This window comes from Centroberyx affinis, unplaced genomic scaffold (genome assembly GCF_046629955.1).
Source record: "Centroberyx affinis isolate AG114_WGS23_722 - 3 ecotype Tasmania unplaced genomic scaffold, CSIRO-AGI_Caff_v1 ptg003356l_1, whole genome shotgun sequence".
NCBI classification, from domain to species: Eukaryota; Metazoa; Chordata; class Actinopteri; order Beryciformes; family Berycidae; genus Centroberyx; species Centroberyx affinis.
The window spans coordinates 79,951-96,600 of record NW_027281350.1 but is presented as its reverse complement, the minus strand read 5'-3'; the positions used below and the strand labels follow the sequence as shown (position 1 = coordinate 96,600).

Sequence of the window (16,650 nt, the reverse complement as noted above, 5' to 3'; positions counted from 1 at the left end):
TGACAGTGTGAGAATAAAAACCATGTTAAATGTGAAAACAAACATGGAAATACAGAGTAAAATTGACAGAACTCATACCAGAGCAGTTGTTTCTTGGATTTAACATTGATTCAACCCAAATCCAACAGCTGTATTGTTGCTTATTGTACCTCTGGGTGCTTTTTTTCAACCTTTCAGATTTAAAAGTGGGGCAGCTGATGTTGAACTTGAAGTTGCTTCCTGTTTTAATGTGTTTCACAGGGCAAAAAGAAATCAGCGCAACATGATATTAGGGTAAAAAAAAAAAAAAAAAGTACAGCAAAGGTATTGGGATTGTGAGATTAGAGTTACAAACAGAATTTTCAGATATTGAAACAATAGTTTTAGACCTAGATGATGACTGTAACACTATTTATTACATCATATAAGATTTTGGATGTGAAGTAATGCAACTTAAAGTAACTATGCAACATTTCTTCATGCGTGATTCAGTAAATTACATTACTGATTATAGTTCTAAGCAGATAAGTAATAGTAGTGGATTGTATTTCAAAAGTAACCCCTCTAACCCTGAATGTTATTCTGCCTGGGCTAAACTGGACCTCAGGTTAGTTTCATTCAGTTTGGTTGTGGAAGACCTATTTGTTTGAACTATTTGATATTCATCTACAGTACTGACCTCTGGAGAGTTTCCCTGAGCGATGAGGTAGCATGTGGTCAGTAATTACCGCACTGCAATTACATCCTCCCCACACATGTCAAACACGTTTCTGGAGCTGCTCTCCTTTTACTGTCCAGACTCTCTCAGGCCGTGTGTGGCCGCTGTGAAGTAACTCAAACTCCACATGGACATCAAACACAACAGGCACAGATGGAGAGGGGAAGGAGGGATGGATGGAAGGAGGGAGGAGCGAGGAGGGAGGAGGGACGGAGGCAGGGATGCAGAGGGATGAAGAGGGATAATGGTGTCTTTGTTCCTGGGCGGTTTTTACTGTATTGCCTACTGGCTGCCACTTCCATGACTTAACATCCTGCCACTGGCACGTGCCAAGCTACAACACACACACACACACACACACACACACACACACACACACACACACTGAGAAACTGTCTCATCAAAGGGCTCTTTGCAGTCGAACACTCCTAGAACAACATCCACGACCCAGAGCTTGTATTGTTGCTCCTTAGTTACTTCAGTTTCCCTCTAGAATACTCAACAAGGTTCAGTATGTAGACTATCCTGATTTAACATAATTTCCAATGTGATATTTTCCTCTCAAAATAATAGGTTATTCAATATGTAGAATATAAGGAATTGTTTCTTGTGTCAAGAGTGTGTGTTAAGAGAAAAATGACAAACCCCACACTATAATTACCCCTATATTATGATAGTAGTTGTTGAAGGAAATGATGTTATCCTCACCTTTAAAGGAAAGTATGTTATTTTCATAATCAATGCATAATCTATACTTAACCAATATGATCAAAGAGAAATATATATACAGTATATATTTGCACATTCCTTTGATCAGACAGCACACATACATGTATTCAGGCACTAAGCACATTGAATAGAGAATAGAGAGATCAGTGTCACTAAGTTCATGCTGAAGTTTCACACTATAGGTAAGACTGATGGAACTGCTATTGCCAGAGAAGAGAGAGGTTATTAAAACACGGTAGGATGAAAGCACTCTTAGCAGGAACTGTATGGTACAGGAATTAGGGAGGAATACTCCTAGTTTCAGCCGAAAGTACAGAACATCAGGTGTTTTCCTTTAATTAGTAGCTGGAATGACGTATTGACCATATTCAAAGGGTAAGACCAATTAGTGAATCATATGAGGTAATGTTTGGAAGCAGATCATCTTTCTAGGTGGAGCATGATGTGAAGGGGGGGGGTCAGTAGGTAGAAAAAGAACCTGAAGATGTGAATCCTTTGTCAGGCCCTCCACATATCAGTTGTATGATGTACTCTGTTATATGAAGAATAAAGCAAAGAGAAAATTGTCAGAGTTTGTCTCATTCGTTCTCTGTTCAGCTCCTTGAACCTCAGGTGGAAGTTGAAGAGAGAAGAAAATCCATTACAACATAATGTTTCTTGTAAAAAACTGAGTAACATCCACATCTAATGGTTTGATTTTGTTATAGTAGAGTCACAAAACTGCAGGCTAATTAACATCAGAAGGCAGCATCGTCATCATCAGCAGCAGCATCAATAATAGAAATCCCAACAAATAATTTTCAGTGCTTAAACATCTTTTGACAACTTATGTAGTACTATGATGTGGAACATGAAGTACTTCACAGTTACAGTAGGGAACGTCTCGTTTGAATAAAAGAAACGACCCTTCATGGTGTTTCATGGTGATCTGCTGTGGGAGATCTACGATGGCTGTCAATGTAAAGTCAGAGTAGCTAGTCAGCTTTCAAAAGCAGAAATTCATTGTTGTGGTGTCTACTCAGCTAATATGCTAATATATTAAGATCAGCAAATAAAACTTCCATAATTTGCCAAATTGCACAGACAAAACGGAAATAGGCTGATATTATTATATATAGAAAACTAATATTAAATTTGTTGTCAAATGATTTGGGGAACATAGGTATTCATGAACAGAGAAAATAATTGTCTTTATCCCTTACATCCTATAAACCTTGTGGCCACATCATAGACTGTAAATATGGAAGACTAAAAAAAGAAAATAATTCAAGACTAAGACCAGAAAAGACAATACACCATGTACATGTCTTTCCAATTCTTAAGGATGGACATAGATTTGATTTAGATCTTTACTGTACCTTCAACATCCAACTAACCAATGCATAGAAATTGACTAATCCATGCACAGAAGTTTGAGGACCATGACATACACAGGTTTCTCTGAAGGTGAAATCCCTTGAATTATTTGTGATGCCAGGGAGAAAATCAACCAAACATCAATAAAATTACCAATTTTCTATATTTTAAGAGGCAGGAAAGCTGCTAGCAGCTGTTACCTACCTGACCGACGCCTCTTCCCACCTGCAGGATGAGGACCAGAGAGCAGCAGACATCCAGCCAAGTCGGTCTTGTTTGAAGTGTTGGAGCCTCCTTGTGTTCATAGTTTTAACCTGAAATATATTTGGTTGGTTTGATTTTCACAGGTCGTTTCTAAGACCAAGCAGGGCAGTGTCACGTGTTTCTGAGCTGCTGTTTCTCCAGTAATGGAGACATGGCATGAAGGAGCAGCTCTGGTGATCATTACAAAACAAATCCATCTGCTTTAGTCAGATATACTTGATTTTTTATTTCTGTCACTTTAGCCTTCTTCAAAGCTTCATGTCCATGCAAGCTTGTCATGCTATATGTAAGATAGATAGAAGATATATACTAGAAATTAAACTAAAATCTAAGAAACTAAAATCTAAGAGCACATTTAGTATATCGTGTATACTGTTGTTTAGAATATGTGAGGTATGGGATGTTTTTATTTATTTTACATTTTATGCATTTGTTTAATTGTTGAATGGTCTTTGTGTTTATCTTGTTTCCTTTCATCTTGTCTATGCGTGCAAAGCTAACCACTTGAATCTGTCTGTAATACAAAACAAAACAATACACATAATTACAATGGATGAGAGACTAGCTGCTGTATTGGGCTCTCTCTGAAGCATCCAGCTGTGTCCATACACACACACGTGTGCACACACACACACACATACGCGTGCACACACACACACACACACACACACACACACACACACACACACACACACACACACACACACACACACACACACACACACACACACACACACACACACACACACACACACACACACACACAGTGTGTTTGTTTAAAGTTGTTTGTCAAGTTTCTCAGAGTTGAAGTACATTTCTGCTGATCGGTGCCAGACCTGTTTATATATCTCTAGTCATTCAGCAGCTCACTGTTTCACACTAAATAGACATCAACGGGTCCAATGGATGCTTTCCATTGAAATAAGAAATGAAAAAGCATTCGGGTCAAAGTCAGTCCACAGGTTTTACTGACAAGTTTCCCTCCAGCAGATGGCAGCATAAGACAGGATTCTGAAGAGCAATCCTTTTCTTCACATAACCACAAGTCAGCATCCAAGGTATTGTTGTGATTATAGTGTTTGATTTGGACAGGTGCGTATCAACCACGTTATCTAACCCTAAAAGAAGAAAATACCTTAACAATGTGCTTCCAAATGGGTCAATAAAAGGCGCTACGCCCCAAATGTCCTACAGGGGGAGCAACATTTCAGCAACCAAATCTGTGCTCGCTATGCAAATACAGTAAATGTGGAATTTCATACTGCCTACATCTTGAGTATATGCTCAACTAGTGACAAATTTGCTTATTGAGGGCCTTGGCATGAACCTAAACTCATCATGCTGGTCAACCAATTGCCCGCCCACTCAGGTCCTGTAGGGCACTGATAGGGATACAATGCCCTATCCTCATGGACACAGTTTCCATCAAGAAAGCAATGGATCATGAGGTGATGGCTCAAAATATGCCTAATTCTCTGAGGGACATTTGGACCTAAACGATGCCAGGAAATTCTCCTGACACAAATACAGAAAGTTCAGATCCTTCACTTTGGGGGCAGAGACTGGGTGTTTCCAGACTTTTGTCAGTTTCCTGTTATTCACCATTTACTTTTATATCACATTGTAGATATGGTGCTATCTTGTGGTCCAAGAGGTCATCTGAACCCAAGAGTTAGGTCAGATACTTTGACTAAGTTATCCATCTTGGTATGGTCTAAAGGTATATTAGCAGTATAAACATGGCAAATGAAGGAAGGGGGATAGATGCAGCAGTGTTTTCTATGCAATTTTACAGCATTTCACACCTAACTCAGTGCAGCTTGACAATAACAGCATTCAACCACAGGAGGTCAAAGGTCAAACAGCGTGACTTCCTGACAATGTCAATTTCTATGGCTCACAGAGCTTTTGTGATGCATATGGCCCAGAGCAGTTGGCATATTGAGTGCAGGCATGTGAGGGCAGCGCACCACACGGTCATATGCATGGAAGTGTGTGGATGCCAACAGAGGGGACCGTTGATGGGTGAGCTGCTGACACACACATGGACTCGCATGAAAACCTCCCATTCCCCGTATTGTCTCAGCATCCGGACTTGGGAACTAGGCCGTAGTTTACACACAACATTTACATCACAAAAAGAGGTTAATCCCCCATAGAAAACCAGTTGCAGCTTCTCTCCTCCTCCTCCTCCAGTGTGGTGTGAAACAGGCGTCTGTGTAACGCAGTCAGCACTTAATTAGCAAAGACCGAGCCATAAATTGGCTTGATAACATTTCTGACAGAAGCACTGACATGCTGTGGGGTCTGACACTGTTTATAATACGCATCTTAATTGTTGGACACTGTCTGATATGGCTCTGCAGAAGTGCACCATAGATTTTGGGGTGTGGTGAAGCACTCAGCTCGGGCTTTACGTTTTTATTTTTTACTTAAAAGCTTTTACTTTTTCTGTTGAATGCACTAATGCAGTGTGGCTAGGTCCGGAGTGAGCTGGTGATAAGTGGGAGTGGAGAGCGCTGTCAAGTGGAATTTCCCACTCTGGAGCAAAAAGGCTGCTGAAGCACAGTTAGCATTCCACTAATTCCAAATGTGTCAGTGTTGATTGCCAGTTATTGAATTTCCTCCCCAAGCAAGTCGCTAATGAGAGTAGATGCATCCAGATGGCAAATTGCACAAGGTGTATCCTCAGCTCGCACTCTTTCAATTCCTCTAAGTAGTAGAGCTGTCATGCTGAGACAGCAGAGAACTGAAAAGGAGAAACGACACGGTGAGCGGAGGGCTGAATGGAACGGGTGGATGTTGTGCTGAGAAAAAGGGGGAAGGATTGTAGAAAGGAACATTTTTGCATAAGAAGGAAATCAAAAAGTAGGAATTGAAAAATTGAAGCAGGCAGAAGTCAGAAATAGCTTCCCAGTGGAAAAGGAGTTGTCATCGGGGTGTGAGGAGAGCAGGAGCAGAGAGGAAGCATGATCTCACCAGCCTGCCATTCAATTACAGCATGCACAGAAACACGTTTGCAGGCACAAAAACACATACAAACAGTTCTTATTAGGCCTCATAAAAGCAAAACATGAACTTAATTTTGGGACATTTTCCCCAACAGTGAAGCACTCTGCAAAAGTCCAAAACTAGTTATCATATACATATGAAGAGTTTAATTCTAAAATGAATATCCATCATTTGAAAAATATGACTCCTACTCCATTAAAACTGGGTTTTTTTTTGGATTGATGGTTAACTTAACTATGGATCAGGTTTAAGTTGACTCAAGACCTCCACTTACCAAATAGCATTTTAGAGAATATGACCTGTTGTATTTTCAAATACTTATCATTAAACGTCAAAGAACATTTCCAGTACAGTTAAGATCTTGGAACTGAACCACTCATATGCATTTGTGGAAACTAGAGAACTAGTCAAAACAACCTGCTAAGTGATTCATGGCTTGACGAACACCCACACAGGATGAAAAAGTTGCCTCTGTAAATGGTAGAAATGGACACTTTAGTGAACTCTTGGTCCTTGTGAAAAGCTCAAAGAAACTCCTGCACCTTTATGGACATGTCTCCATAAAAGAGGAATGTATATAGTATGTATATCTTAGAATATAAAGTGTGTTTACAAAAATGCAATAAATTTACTCTAAATCACTTTGAACAGAAGGCTTCCCTAACAGACCTAGAAGGGACAAGCATGTGCGTCACTTTTCTCCATTATCCCACTGACCCACTTCAGTGTGTGCTGGGCCGGTCAATGACAACTAATTAATTGATTGTGTTAATGAGGGCCAGGCCTCCGCTCAGTACACCGGTGATTCGTCTTGATCATCAGCATTAAGCCCCTCGGGGGTTTTATTTTCCTTGATGTTCAATACTGTGGATTCTCTTTTTGAACGCTAGTGAGCTGGCCCAAACTATCCAAACCTGGTGACATATCAAAAGACAGACGCTGTATGTAGCCTAATTACAGCTAGGTTTGGTCAGACAGAAAAGCTGGGAGAGGAACAGAGAGTGAGAGAGAGACAGAGAGAGTGAGAGAGATACTAGACATTTAACATGCCACCCCCCCTTCCCTCAGATGAAACCTGCGCTCCGCCCTGAAGAAAAAAAAAATGACTTCACATGTGTGTAACTGCGCTGGCAGCAGTCTCTTTGCAGACTCTCTCCCAGGCAGGAGGGGGACAGAGAGGGAGGGAGATTTATGAGCTCACCCCAGGCAGGAATAACAGTCCATACAGTCTCATAGACTTGTTCCACATCACAGCATCAGTTTCCCCCGTCAGAGGATGGGTCTTACCTGCCAAACATTAGCCAGAGACCACATGCTAATAGCCAAAGGAGCAGTAGTTGCTTGTTTGTAATGTTTTTAGACACAAAGATTGTCAGGAGGATCTCTAATGGGCTTGTTCTGTAGAAATGTCTCTTGGATATTACATATGTTGATTTCATGCAAGTCCTGACGAAATACATAATTAAAAGGGCAGTTCCAGATGCATGCGAATGGGTTCATCATGGCTGACACAGTGGCGTAAATTACAGCATCAGACCACCCCTTCCTGTCTGTGTGATCACACATCTTCAGAGGATCAAACATAGTGTGTGTGTGTGTGTGGGGCCGAGGGTCACACAGTTGTTGGTGGAGAAAGCCAACGCTCACAGATGTTTCACTATGCTTTTTAGACTGCGTACGTACACACACACACACACACACACACACACACAGACACACAGACCTCCAATTCATGCCACTTGCCTCTTTTCAACAGTGTGGCCTTTGTAAAGATATAGTCTATGACTGGTTCAAACACGTCAGACTCATTTGCTTTGACATAAATCAGTTTATTGTTCGTTTACATATCTGCTCTGTGTGCAGTATTACATAAACATGGAGTAATGTGAGTCCATTGGCGGACAACGTGTGAAATCCGTGTGAAAACGGTCGGTACTGTACAGGAAGAATGCTGCACTGCTGCTGTGTGGTTGAACTGAAATCGGTGCGTGCCGGTGCATTTTACCACACCGTGCCAAGACAGGCCAAGTGAACACTCACTGGCTGTGTTTTCATATTGCATTTGGCACCGTATGTACATAAAGTCCGCAGTATGTACTTACGTTTACACACACTCTTATCACACGCACATACACTCACTCTCACTCGCTCACGCGCACAAACTGCAAGTCTCCACCAATTTTTAAGACCGTTGCAAAAAAAGGCCACAGAGCGCCTCCCCTCCCCCCAGGCTGACCGCTCCCAGCTCCCAGCTTATCCTCTATCCCTGTCAGATCTCCCAGTGCCAATTTTCGGACCCCGCCTCTTCCTGTGGGAATGGTGTGTTAGATTTATGACCCCGGTCGCCACCCTCTCAATCTCTCCGCCCTCTTCACAGCAGGCAGGGTGGACACCATCACACAGGGAGTTTATACTGTGGCAGACATATGCCCAGTTCCAGATTAACCCAAGGCCAGTACATACTTGTGTAGATCTCAAAGTACTGCATATGTGTATAATCCGAGTTAGATGATCTATTGTATATCCCTGTGGATACTGAATGTTACAAATCTTATACCTTGTCATCTGAGAACGCAAGGCAAAGTAGTTCCCACATTATGGCTTATACAGTATTTAACCTGTGAGTTCATTTCAGATTGGGTGTAGAGGCCGTTGAAGTTGATATCTTGCAAAACAGATCAAGAGATGGGAGTGCAATCGGAGCGTACAACAACACACAAACACAATACAAAAGAGTGAAAATCTTTAAGAGACCGACTCCTAATATTCTCTGTGCAAAACGAAGGAAAGAAGTAAGTCTATTGCTCATTAAATGTTAGTAGTACCGCAATGCCATCATAGCCACCTTCAAAAATATGTGCTTCTTTTTTTTTTATAATCTTGTGAACTTGAAATCCTCTGACGTTGAAGTCAGATGAAGTTCCACTTGCTGAGAGGGAAGTACTGTTGGATGCATAGTTGGTAGTGAAGGAAGGCATTTTCAGAGTTTAAAAAAATATACATACAAATATAAGCCGATGCCTTGCCTTTGCTGTACAATGAATGTATACTGCTTTTTTAGGTGGTAGGAGCTATTGGTTTTGTGTGAGTTTGTTTCTCTTATATAACATCCAAGCGGTTCATTACTGTGGACAAACTCACTGCTAACTCTGCCCTCTCTCTTCAAACAAGTCCACGCTTCATTTCTCCTCCGCCGACTTCCACTGCCATCAGCAAACCACGCAGACTAAAACAAAAGTCGCATCACATCTCCGTGGTCGGCTGGCTTCTCCTCCAGAAAGAAAAAAAAGAAAAAAAAAAAAAAAAGGCCACAAAATTTCCCCTCGGATATACAGTCTGGTTCATTTCGCCTCCGTTATCAGTTGTGGACTGTGCAGAGGCACGGGTGTGTTTAGTCCGCTTTCCACCTCGGCCTCGCTCTCCGTCGTTCCGTGGGTTGGACCGGTCCTGCCGTGTCCTGTGCTGGCGAGGGATCAGTGGACCCCTCCGTTGTAGGACTTTCCGTACATGCTGAAATCTGTCTCCACCGCGTGGGTAGAGATGGGCTGCTTGTACAGAGGGTTGGAGGCCTGGGAGGAGGGAGAGAGGGAGACACAAAGACAGAAAGTTAACGTAGTGATCATCATTTTCGGGTCCGTCACAGGATGACGGGCGCTTAATGAAAGTTTTTTTTAACAATTTGCTGAGACACACTGCGCTCGTCTTTCAGTTGACTGAACTCTGCTCGAGGGAGGAAGGACAACCCAGTAGGCTTCATACTGGTACAATAGTGTGTAAATGGGTAAAATAGGTCAGGCTGCAGGCTGCACATTAAAATGCAGAAGAAGAAGGATCGAGGGCTGAACTCTCACTGACCGCTCTAGCGATCCAAGGGGCCTCAAGGTTTGGCCCTTCGGTCTAAATGGGCATGTGATGTCTGTGCTCCAACGGATGTGTCTAGTTAGGACTGTTCACACTGATCATATTTACAGTCACACACATCACATCAAATTCTACTGCAGCCTGACCTCAGGTTACCGCAGCAGCAGTGGATAAGGTGAATTATGGTCCAAATGTGTGTCAGCTGTACAGCACAATGTAATGTATTCCCCCGAGCCTGAAGTCCACCGCTCTGTATTATACACGTTTGTATCCTCACCATCTCGTATCGCGCACGGGAGCGCGCACTCTGGAAGCGTGCAAACTCCCGCCGGTCATGAATGGTGATGACCAGCTTCCAAACAGCCAGCAGCACGATGCCCACCAGCAAGATGCTGCCCACCACCGCCAGCAGCACCGTCAGGGCGTCCGGCCCCCCACCACACTCTGAGAGGGCAAAGGGCATATTAGAAAGGAGAGCAAGTCAGCACAAAATAGCCAACAACAATAGCCTGGATGTTTCAAACTCCTGAAAGTGTCTTTCTGACTCACCTGCCAAGGGCTCGTAAAATACAAAATATTAAAAAGCCAAGAATAATGTTTACTGGCCAAAATATTTAATATACATTTTTCATAGAAATATGTCACCCTACCCTGTTTTCAATGCTATTTTGTGTATAGAATCAAGTACTGTGTCTAAAACTTGCTCACTCAGTTATATAATGTACTAAGTTTGTAATTCATCATCAAGTGCAACAGAATACAAATTACAAGACGCACACATAGAACGAATGCTCCACATTCCACATAAATCCTCAACGAATGGCATTCTGCGCTTGGCAGGTATTAATTTCAGACCAACAATGTTACACAAACACTCAGCCACTTAGTGCAGTGACAGAAAGGCATAAACAAGGGAGAAATACATTTTTTCTTGATCCATAGCTGTGAGTACGAGCAGCTGGTGATAAAGTGTCTGCAGGACTGACCTGGCTCTTTGAGAGCTGTGAGGACAGACTGTCCATTGGCGTGTTCAGAGTATGTGAACTTCATGACACAGTCGTTGTCCGTCTTGTACAGACAAAGCACAGCGCCGGGTTCCTCTGTGTCTGGAAGAAAAAGAGAGAGGGAGACACACAGAGTTTCAATCGATGCAACAAAAGGCGATAAAGCTTTTGCTATCAGGGCTCTTATACTTTGGAACGACCTCAGTATCATCTTTTAAAGCACTTCAAACTTAAAAATCACTTTTATTAACTTGCTTTTGTGTATTGAATTTTTAGTAAACATCTTAGCTTTCATATTTCTTACTTTGTTTTTAATAATTTTTCTGTCAATTTTATTTGTTTGATTTTTTATGCCTTTGTAAAGTGCTTTAACTGTGTTTTGAGAAGTATTATTATTATCATCATGATAATTATCACCATTATGTATATTATTATTGATATTAATATTATCAACAGGTGCTTTGGATCTGGCTTCAGGGAAGGGGAGAGAGAGAGAGAGAGAGAGAGAGAGAGAGAGAGAGAGAGAGAGAGAGAGAGATAGAGAGAGAGAGAGAGAGAGATAGAGAGAGAGAGAGAGAGAGAGATAGAGAGAGAGAGAGAGAGAGATAGAGAGAGATAGAGAGAGAGAGAGAGAGAGAAAATTGGGGAGCCAGCCAGCTCTGAGGGAAAAACAGAAAACATTTGTGAATCGCCGGTAGATCGCTCACATTTCTTTGCTGTGAAATCACGACTGGGTGAGACAATGCATTCCCAGATAGAGGCACTGAGATTTGAGATGCCCTTGTTTTCACTCAATCTTCATCATCCAAACAGTCTAAGCCCATGGGGGAGTGTGAGGTCAGGCTGCCCCTGTCCACCCCTCCCCTCCCTCTGCTCATCTTCCACCAGCCCCTCCTCTATTTCATGCACAAAGTATCCGGAATGTACATGTGGAGTCCATTAGGGCCAGTCAGATGGCTGAACTAGTGGGGAATGCTATGAAACACTTCGGATCTGGGCCAGGGCCATGCTGGGCCAATATGGAATGGTCTTAAAATAGCCTAACTAGCCTCGCAACCACCATCCCCACTGTCTCAGGCAGCATCACAATGCCCTGCAACGCCATAAATCAGCATGCACTTATTAATACATTCCCTAGACATTGGTTAACTATCTCCCACCAGGCTGGGAGGGAAGGAAAAAAGCTTTTAGGAGATACAAGGACTCATAGTAAACACACTGGGACACAGTCTGGACTGCTGGGCTTAGGATTCCAGGTCCCTGGCTTTTTAAACGGCAACTCCTTATAGGAGCAGATAGAATTAAATGTTTGTTTAGCAGGTGGGGCACGCCACCTATCGAGAGGGCAGGAGAGAGGAGGGCTTACGGAGGACTTCATACTTTAATGGACTGAGTTCTTTGAACCAAATTAGGGGTTTGGCTGGCGCCGCCTGTTATTGCATGCTATCTAGGGGAGCGAAGGTGTCCGCGGTGCCATGAGAGGCCCAGACGGACACCCGCCACATAATAACATAAACATCAAGACATGGCCGCCCACTGTGCACAGGGTGTGCTTTCATAACCAATTCTAGATGTGTGTGAGACATTGTGATATCTTAACATACACAAAACTGGAAAGCTGGAAACAGATTTGAGAGGTTGGATCAAGTCGACACTCCCACTGAGCCACACCTTACCAATTGGTAGGCAACATGCAAATTATGCCAACTTCCACTTGTTTACACATTAAAACATGTGTCAACAAAATAGTGCTGCAAACATACTGTTAGGTCATTGTGTGAGTGTGTGTACTTCATCACATCAAAGGCGTTGAATGTGTCACATTAGCTGAAATCACTGGGCAACATACTGTATTTTGGCAGGGCCCAACAATAACAATGGTGAAATGTCTAATAAAAAGTGACAGTGGAGGAGGTATGTAATGCTTAAAGTGAAACTGTTACAGATGCCACAGATGTGAATACTTTTCTCTGCCAGCCAGCTGCTCTGTGTGGGTGGGTGTGTGTGTTTATGAATAAGAACTTGTGTCTACTCACTGAGGGTCTCCACGGTGATGATTTCATCCTTGCACAGGCGCTGGCAGGTCTGGTTGTCAGCAAGCCGCCCTGAGTTGAAAAGCCGGCATTCGATACACTCCCTGGAGCGGAGGAGTACAAGTTCAACAGAAAAACAAGTACAACTTCCACTCAAATGTTTAAAAAAGTCTTAACATTTCATTCATGCGTGAGCTTTAAAGAAAAAAGCAAATTGGTCCTCTCCAACAGGTTGGACAAATGCAGTGCCCACAGCTGACAGAGCAGTGGTGACCTGTCTCTAAAGTCAAGTCTGGTCAAGGGTCAAAGGTCGTGCCGCAAAGTTCGCCATTTACCTTGGAAAACCAGAGCCATGTGTGTCTACAGGAGCCTGTTGAGAGGACAGACCGGTTGTCCCGTCCTGCTGACAGAAGCCCATTCTCTAACTAGACTCCACATAGACTCTGAGCCCCAACCTCAAAGAGAGTCTGGGTGACTGATGCAAGTTAAACCAGCAGGGCAACCGTTTCATTTCTTCGGGTCACAAATGGCATGAGAGTTATCTGAACATCTCTCTTCTGACTTTGTCATCAAAGCTAAGATCGTTCCATAAGTGAGTGAGTTATATGAGGGGCTTGACTCCGTCTCTGACTCGGACTGTGTGGGATGGCCTGACCGTTGCCCTGCCTGGCTTACTGCGTCTCATCACTGGGGCAAATCTTGACTCCAATTTTCTACCTCTCTTCTCATACGATGAACCCATTAACCCCTCCACCATCAACTGCTACAAGCACGGCAAAAACCCTAACTTTATAAGACTTTTTAGTGGTGATGTGCGATATTGTGTTCTTTGCTGTGGTGTTTCTGCACTGCACTTCCCAGAGATCACCTGTCAATCAAACAGTGTGTCCAGTAATGTGACTTTGTCTTTTTCCTTGGATTTTCTGTTGATGCAGTTTGACTTTCTGTAGGTGGCGCTCTTTTCTTTTTCTGTTCAGCCATGGTAGCTATTGCTTCTTCTATTGATTCCAAACAAACCGCTGTTGCTGCTGCCATAAAATGCATTACTTCCTGTGTGCCAGAGAATTTTCCCACAGGAAAGACATTCCAGACAACGGGTGTTTAGAAAGGCAAACATGACAGCTTTCACAAACTGGCTATAAGCTGAATCACTGTTGTTACTGCATTACAGAGAGCAAAACATCTTTATTCACATGAAAATACTGTGGATCATTACTTTATTATTATTTAAGTTTTCGGTGTAAGATGAGAACATATTCCTATACTAGCCAAAGAAGAAGAAATTCAGCTGCAGCTCCATACCTCTTAGTGCCACAGGCATCGGGGCAGGTGGGGCATTTCTCACAGGTGTCTCCGAAGGCCCCCGGCTCAGTACACTGGCAGCGGCCGCACACACAGCTGCCTCGCCCGCTGCAGATCTGCCCGTCATCCGAAATGCAGGAGGACGTCTCCGTGGAGCAGTTACAGTTGTCGCCGATATAACCGGCATGGCACTTGCACTCCCCGCAGTGGCACTCTCCATGACCTGGGCAAGAGAGGAGCAAAGAGGAAGTCAGTAAAGGTCATACGACGAAACAGCCAGTGACTACTGGATTGACACAACTGCCTTGGAAGTGTTTTTTTTTTCTTAATACAATGCCTCAGTGTTTAGACAAAATTCATCCTAGGTGTATTCATGGAGACAAAAATCATTAGTCCCATGTAGCTTGATGAGTACAGCATAACACTTGGATAAAAGCATATGTTCCAAGGCATATGCCATTGTAATCAGGTGGGCACACACACGCACATAAAGAGTCCACTTCAGTTTCCTCTTCCTAAGAGAGACAGGCTGACCTTCCTCTCCAATAGTAAACAAGTGGAGCAGCTGGGAAGAGCTCATCAACAACAGCGGTGATCTAATCCACATCTATGACCAGCACTGAGCCTCAAAGTACTCATTCTTCTGCACCGCGCTCATTAACACATTATCTACAGTCCAAGAAGAGCCAAGCCTCAGATAACGAGTCTTGCTGAAACACCGATTTGTCTCGGTGGTCTGTGCGGCCGCTCTCCCCGCGGCACAGACTGACAGCAGCTGTAATCGGGGTAACACTGCCGGACAAGCCTGTTTCACGCCAGCTGTTCCGAGACCCTCCACAAGGAATACATTCATTAAGGATCGCTCTGTTATCACAGCTGGAAAAGGAGAGGACGGAAGGGAGGTGGGCACACTTGGTCAAGGCAAACACTTGTTTTATAGCGAGAACAAAAAAAGGTCACAATGCCACATCTAAGAAGTCTAGGTCTTTATCAGGGGAAATGTGATTCGGCCCAACTTCCACATTGAGAGGAAGCATGGAAAAAGCACTGATACTATAATGTGTCAGACATACAAGAGCAGCTGCTGAGCTTGAGACCCTCCAAAGCTGGCTGGTAGTAAAAGGCCTAGTGATGATCCTGCAACGGCTAACTGTTCCGACGGTATTCCCAACTGGATCTAAGCCGTTGTAAAAAAGGCAGCATGTGGCTTCATTATGGAGGATGGGATCTCCAATCCCTCTACACATGCAATGGTCATCTCAGTAAAGGCGCTTTAATCTGGAAAGTGGCCCTTGCATGGTCTTGTGTGGGAACTTTCCTAGTGCTACTCTAAGAACCTGAAGATCGGTCTAATCTTCAGGGAGGACAGTAATGTATTCCAGGTGTTGGACCTGACTGTAGCGGAAGGAAACCTGTTGGTTATGGAAGAGCCTTACGTCATTTGGTTTATCATAAAGCTAATGGAATAAGCAATTGGGGGTGCACTAATGAACACCATAGTTATGCTCCTATAAGCGCTGTTTCATATACGTCCTTTCCTCTGCAGTAGGAATGGGGAAAATAGTGAAGACAGAATTGTTGAGGACAAAAGGAAGGATTGGTGAATATTCCAAATCGTCAATCATATGTAATGTGGGTAATATATAAATTAGATCTAAGACTGGGGTTAAAGAGGAGATTTAACTGGGGACTGAGGAGAAAATAGGTCACTTAAAAATTAAATCACTGCTGTCTGTCAAAGAGTGGATGTTCTTTTTTGTTCCACAGACATGCATGTCAGTCAGGGAACAGTCAGATTATGGTGCCACTTAACCTCAGATAGACACAGTGGAGAAGAAAAACAGAGCCTCGATCCTCAAAGAGGTCACAGAAACTTTTGCGAATAGGAAGCACTCAGATTAATCAAAACAAAATGGCCAGGGTTGTGCAACACCCTGTCTGGACTCCCAGACGTGCAACACATTCTTTCAAGTATCCCTCTGCATTTCGACAGAGGTATTGTGTTAATAAGTCTCACTTCTCGTTTATTCAGAGCAGACTGCGGAACCGTGTACTCAAGAGGTGGAAAGATTGAGACTGGTCAAATTAATCTTTTTTTTTTTGGTTAATGGTCTGAAGAGCCACTCCCAAACCTTGGGTCAGTGGAGGCTGCTGTGACGAGTGTCATGAGTCACAGCGCCCGGCCCTGGGAACATGTCCTTAAAAAGAGGGCACTGCTGCCGGGGCATTCAGAGGCCGAGGTGGAGCCAGGTTTGATCTTTACAGTTTGGCAGGATAAAAGATGGGGAAGTGCTGCTTCTTTGTCATGGGCTTATTGTCCAACAAGTCCCAACGAGCCGCTGGCACATCTGCTGCCAGCACACTCCTCTGCTCATTGTTTGTGTGACTGGGA

At 43.3% G+C, this 16,650-nt stretch overlaps 1 protein-coding gene across 1 annotated transcript in view; it reads right to left on the bottom strand.

Annotated features, from left to right (window-relative positions):
• Positions 1 to 7,717: 7,717 nt before the first annotated feature.
• The window catches only part of itgb5 (integrin, beta 5), a 44,199-nt gene continuing 35,266 nt past the window's right edge, over positions 7,718 to 16,650 (bottom strand). Inside the window, exons 12-16 of the mRNA XM_071538830.1 lie at positions 14,259 to 14,481; positions 12,960 to 13,060; positions 10,906 to 11,025; positions 10,197 to 10,363; positions 7,718 to 9,627 (exon numbers count right to left, since the gene is read on the bottom strand). Of these exons, the coding sequence (XP_071394931.1) occupies positions 9,532 to 9,627; positions 10,197 to 10,363; positions 10,906 to 11,025; positions 12,960 to 13,060; positions 14,259 to 14,481 (707 nt within the window). The 3' untranslated portion in view covers positions 7,718 to 9,531. The remainder of the gene's footprint in view (positions 9,628 to 10,196; positions 10,364 to 10,905; positions 11,026 to 12,959; positions 13,061 to 14,258; positions 14,482 to 16,650) is intronic.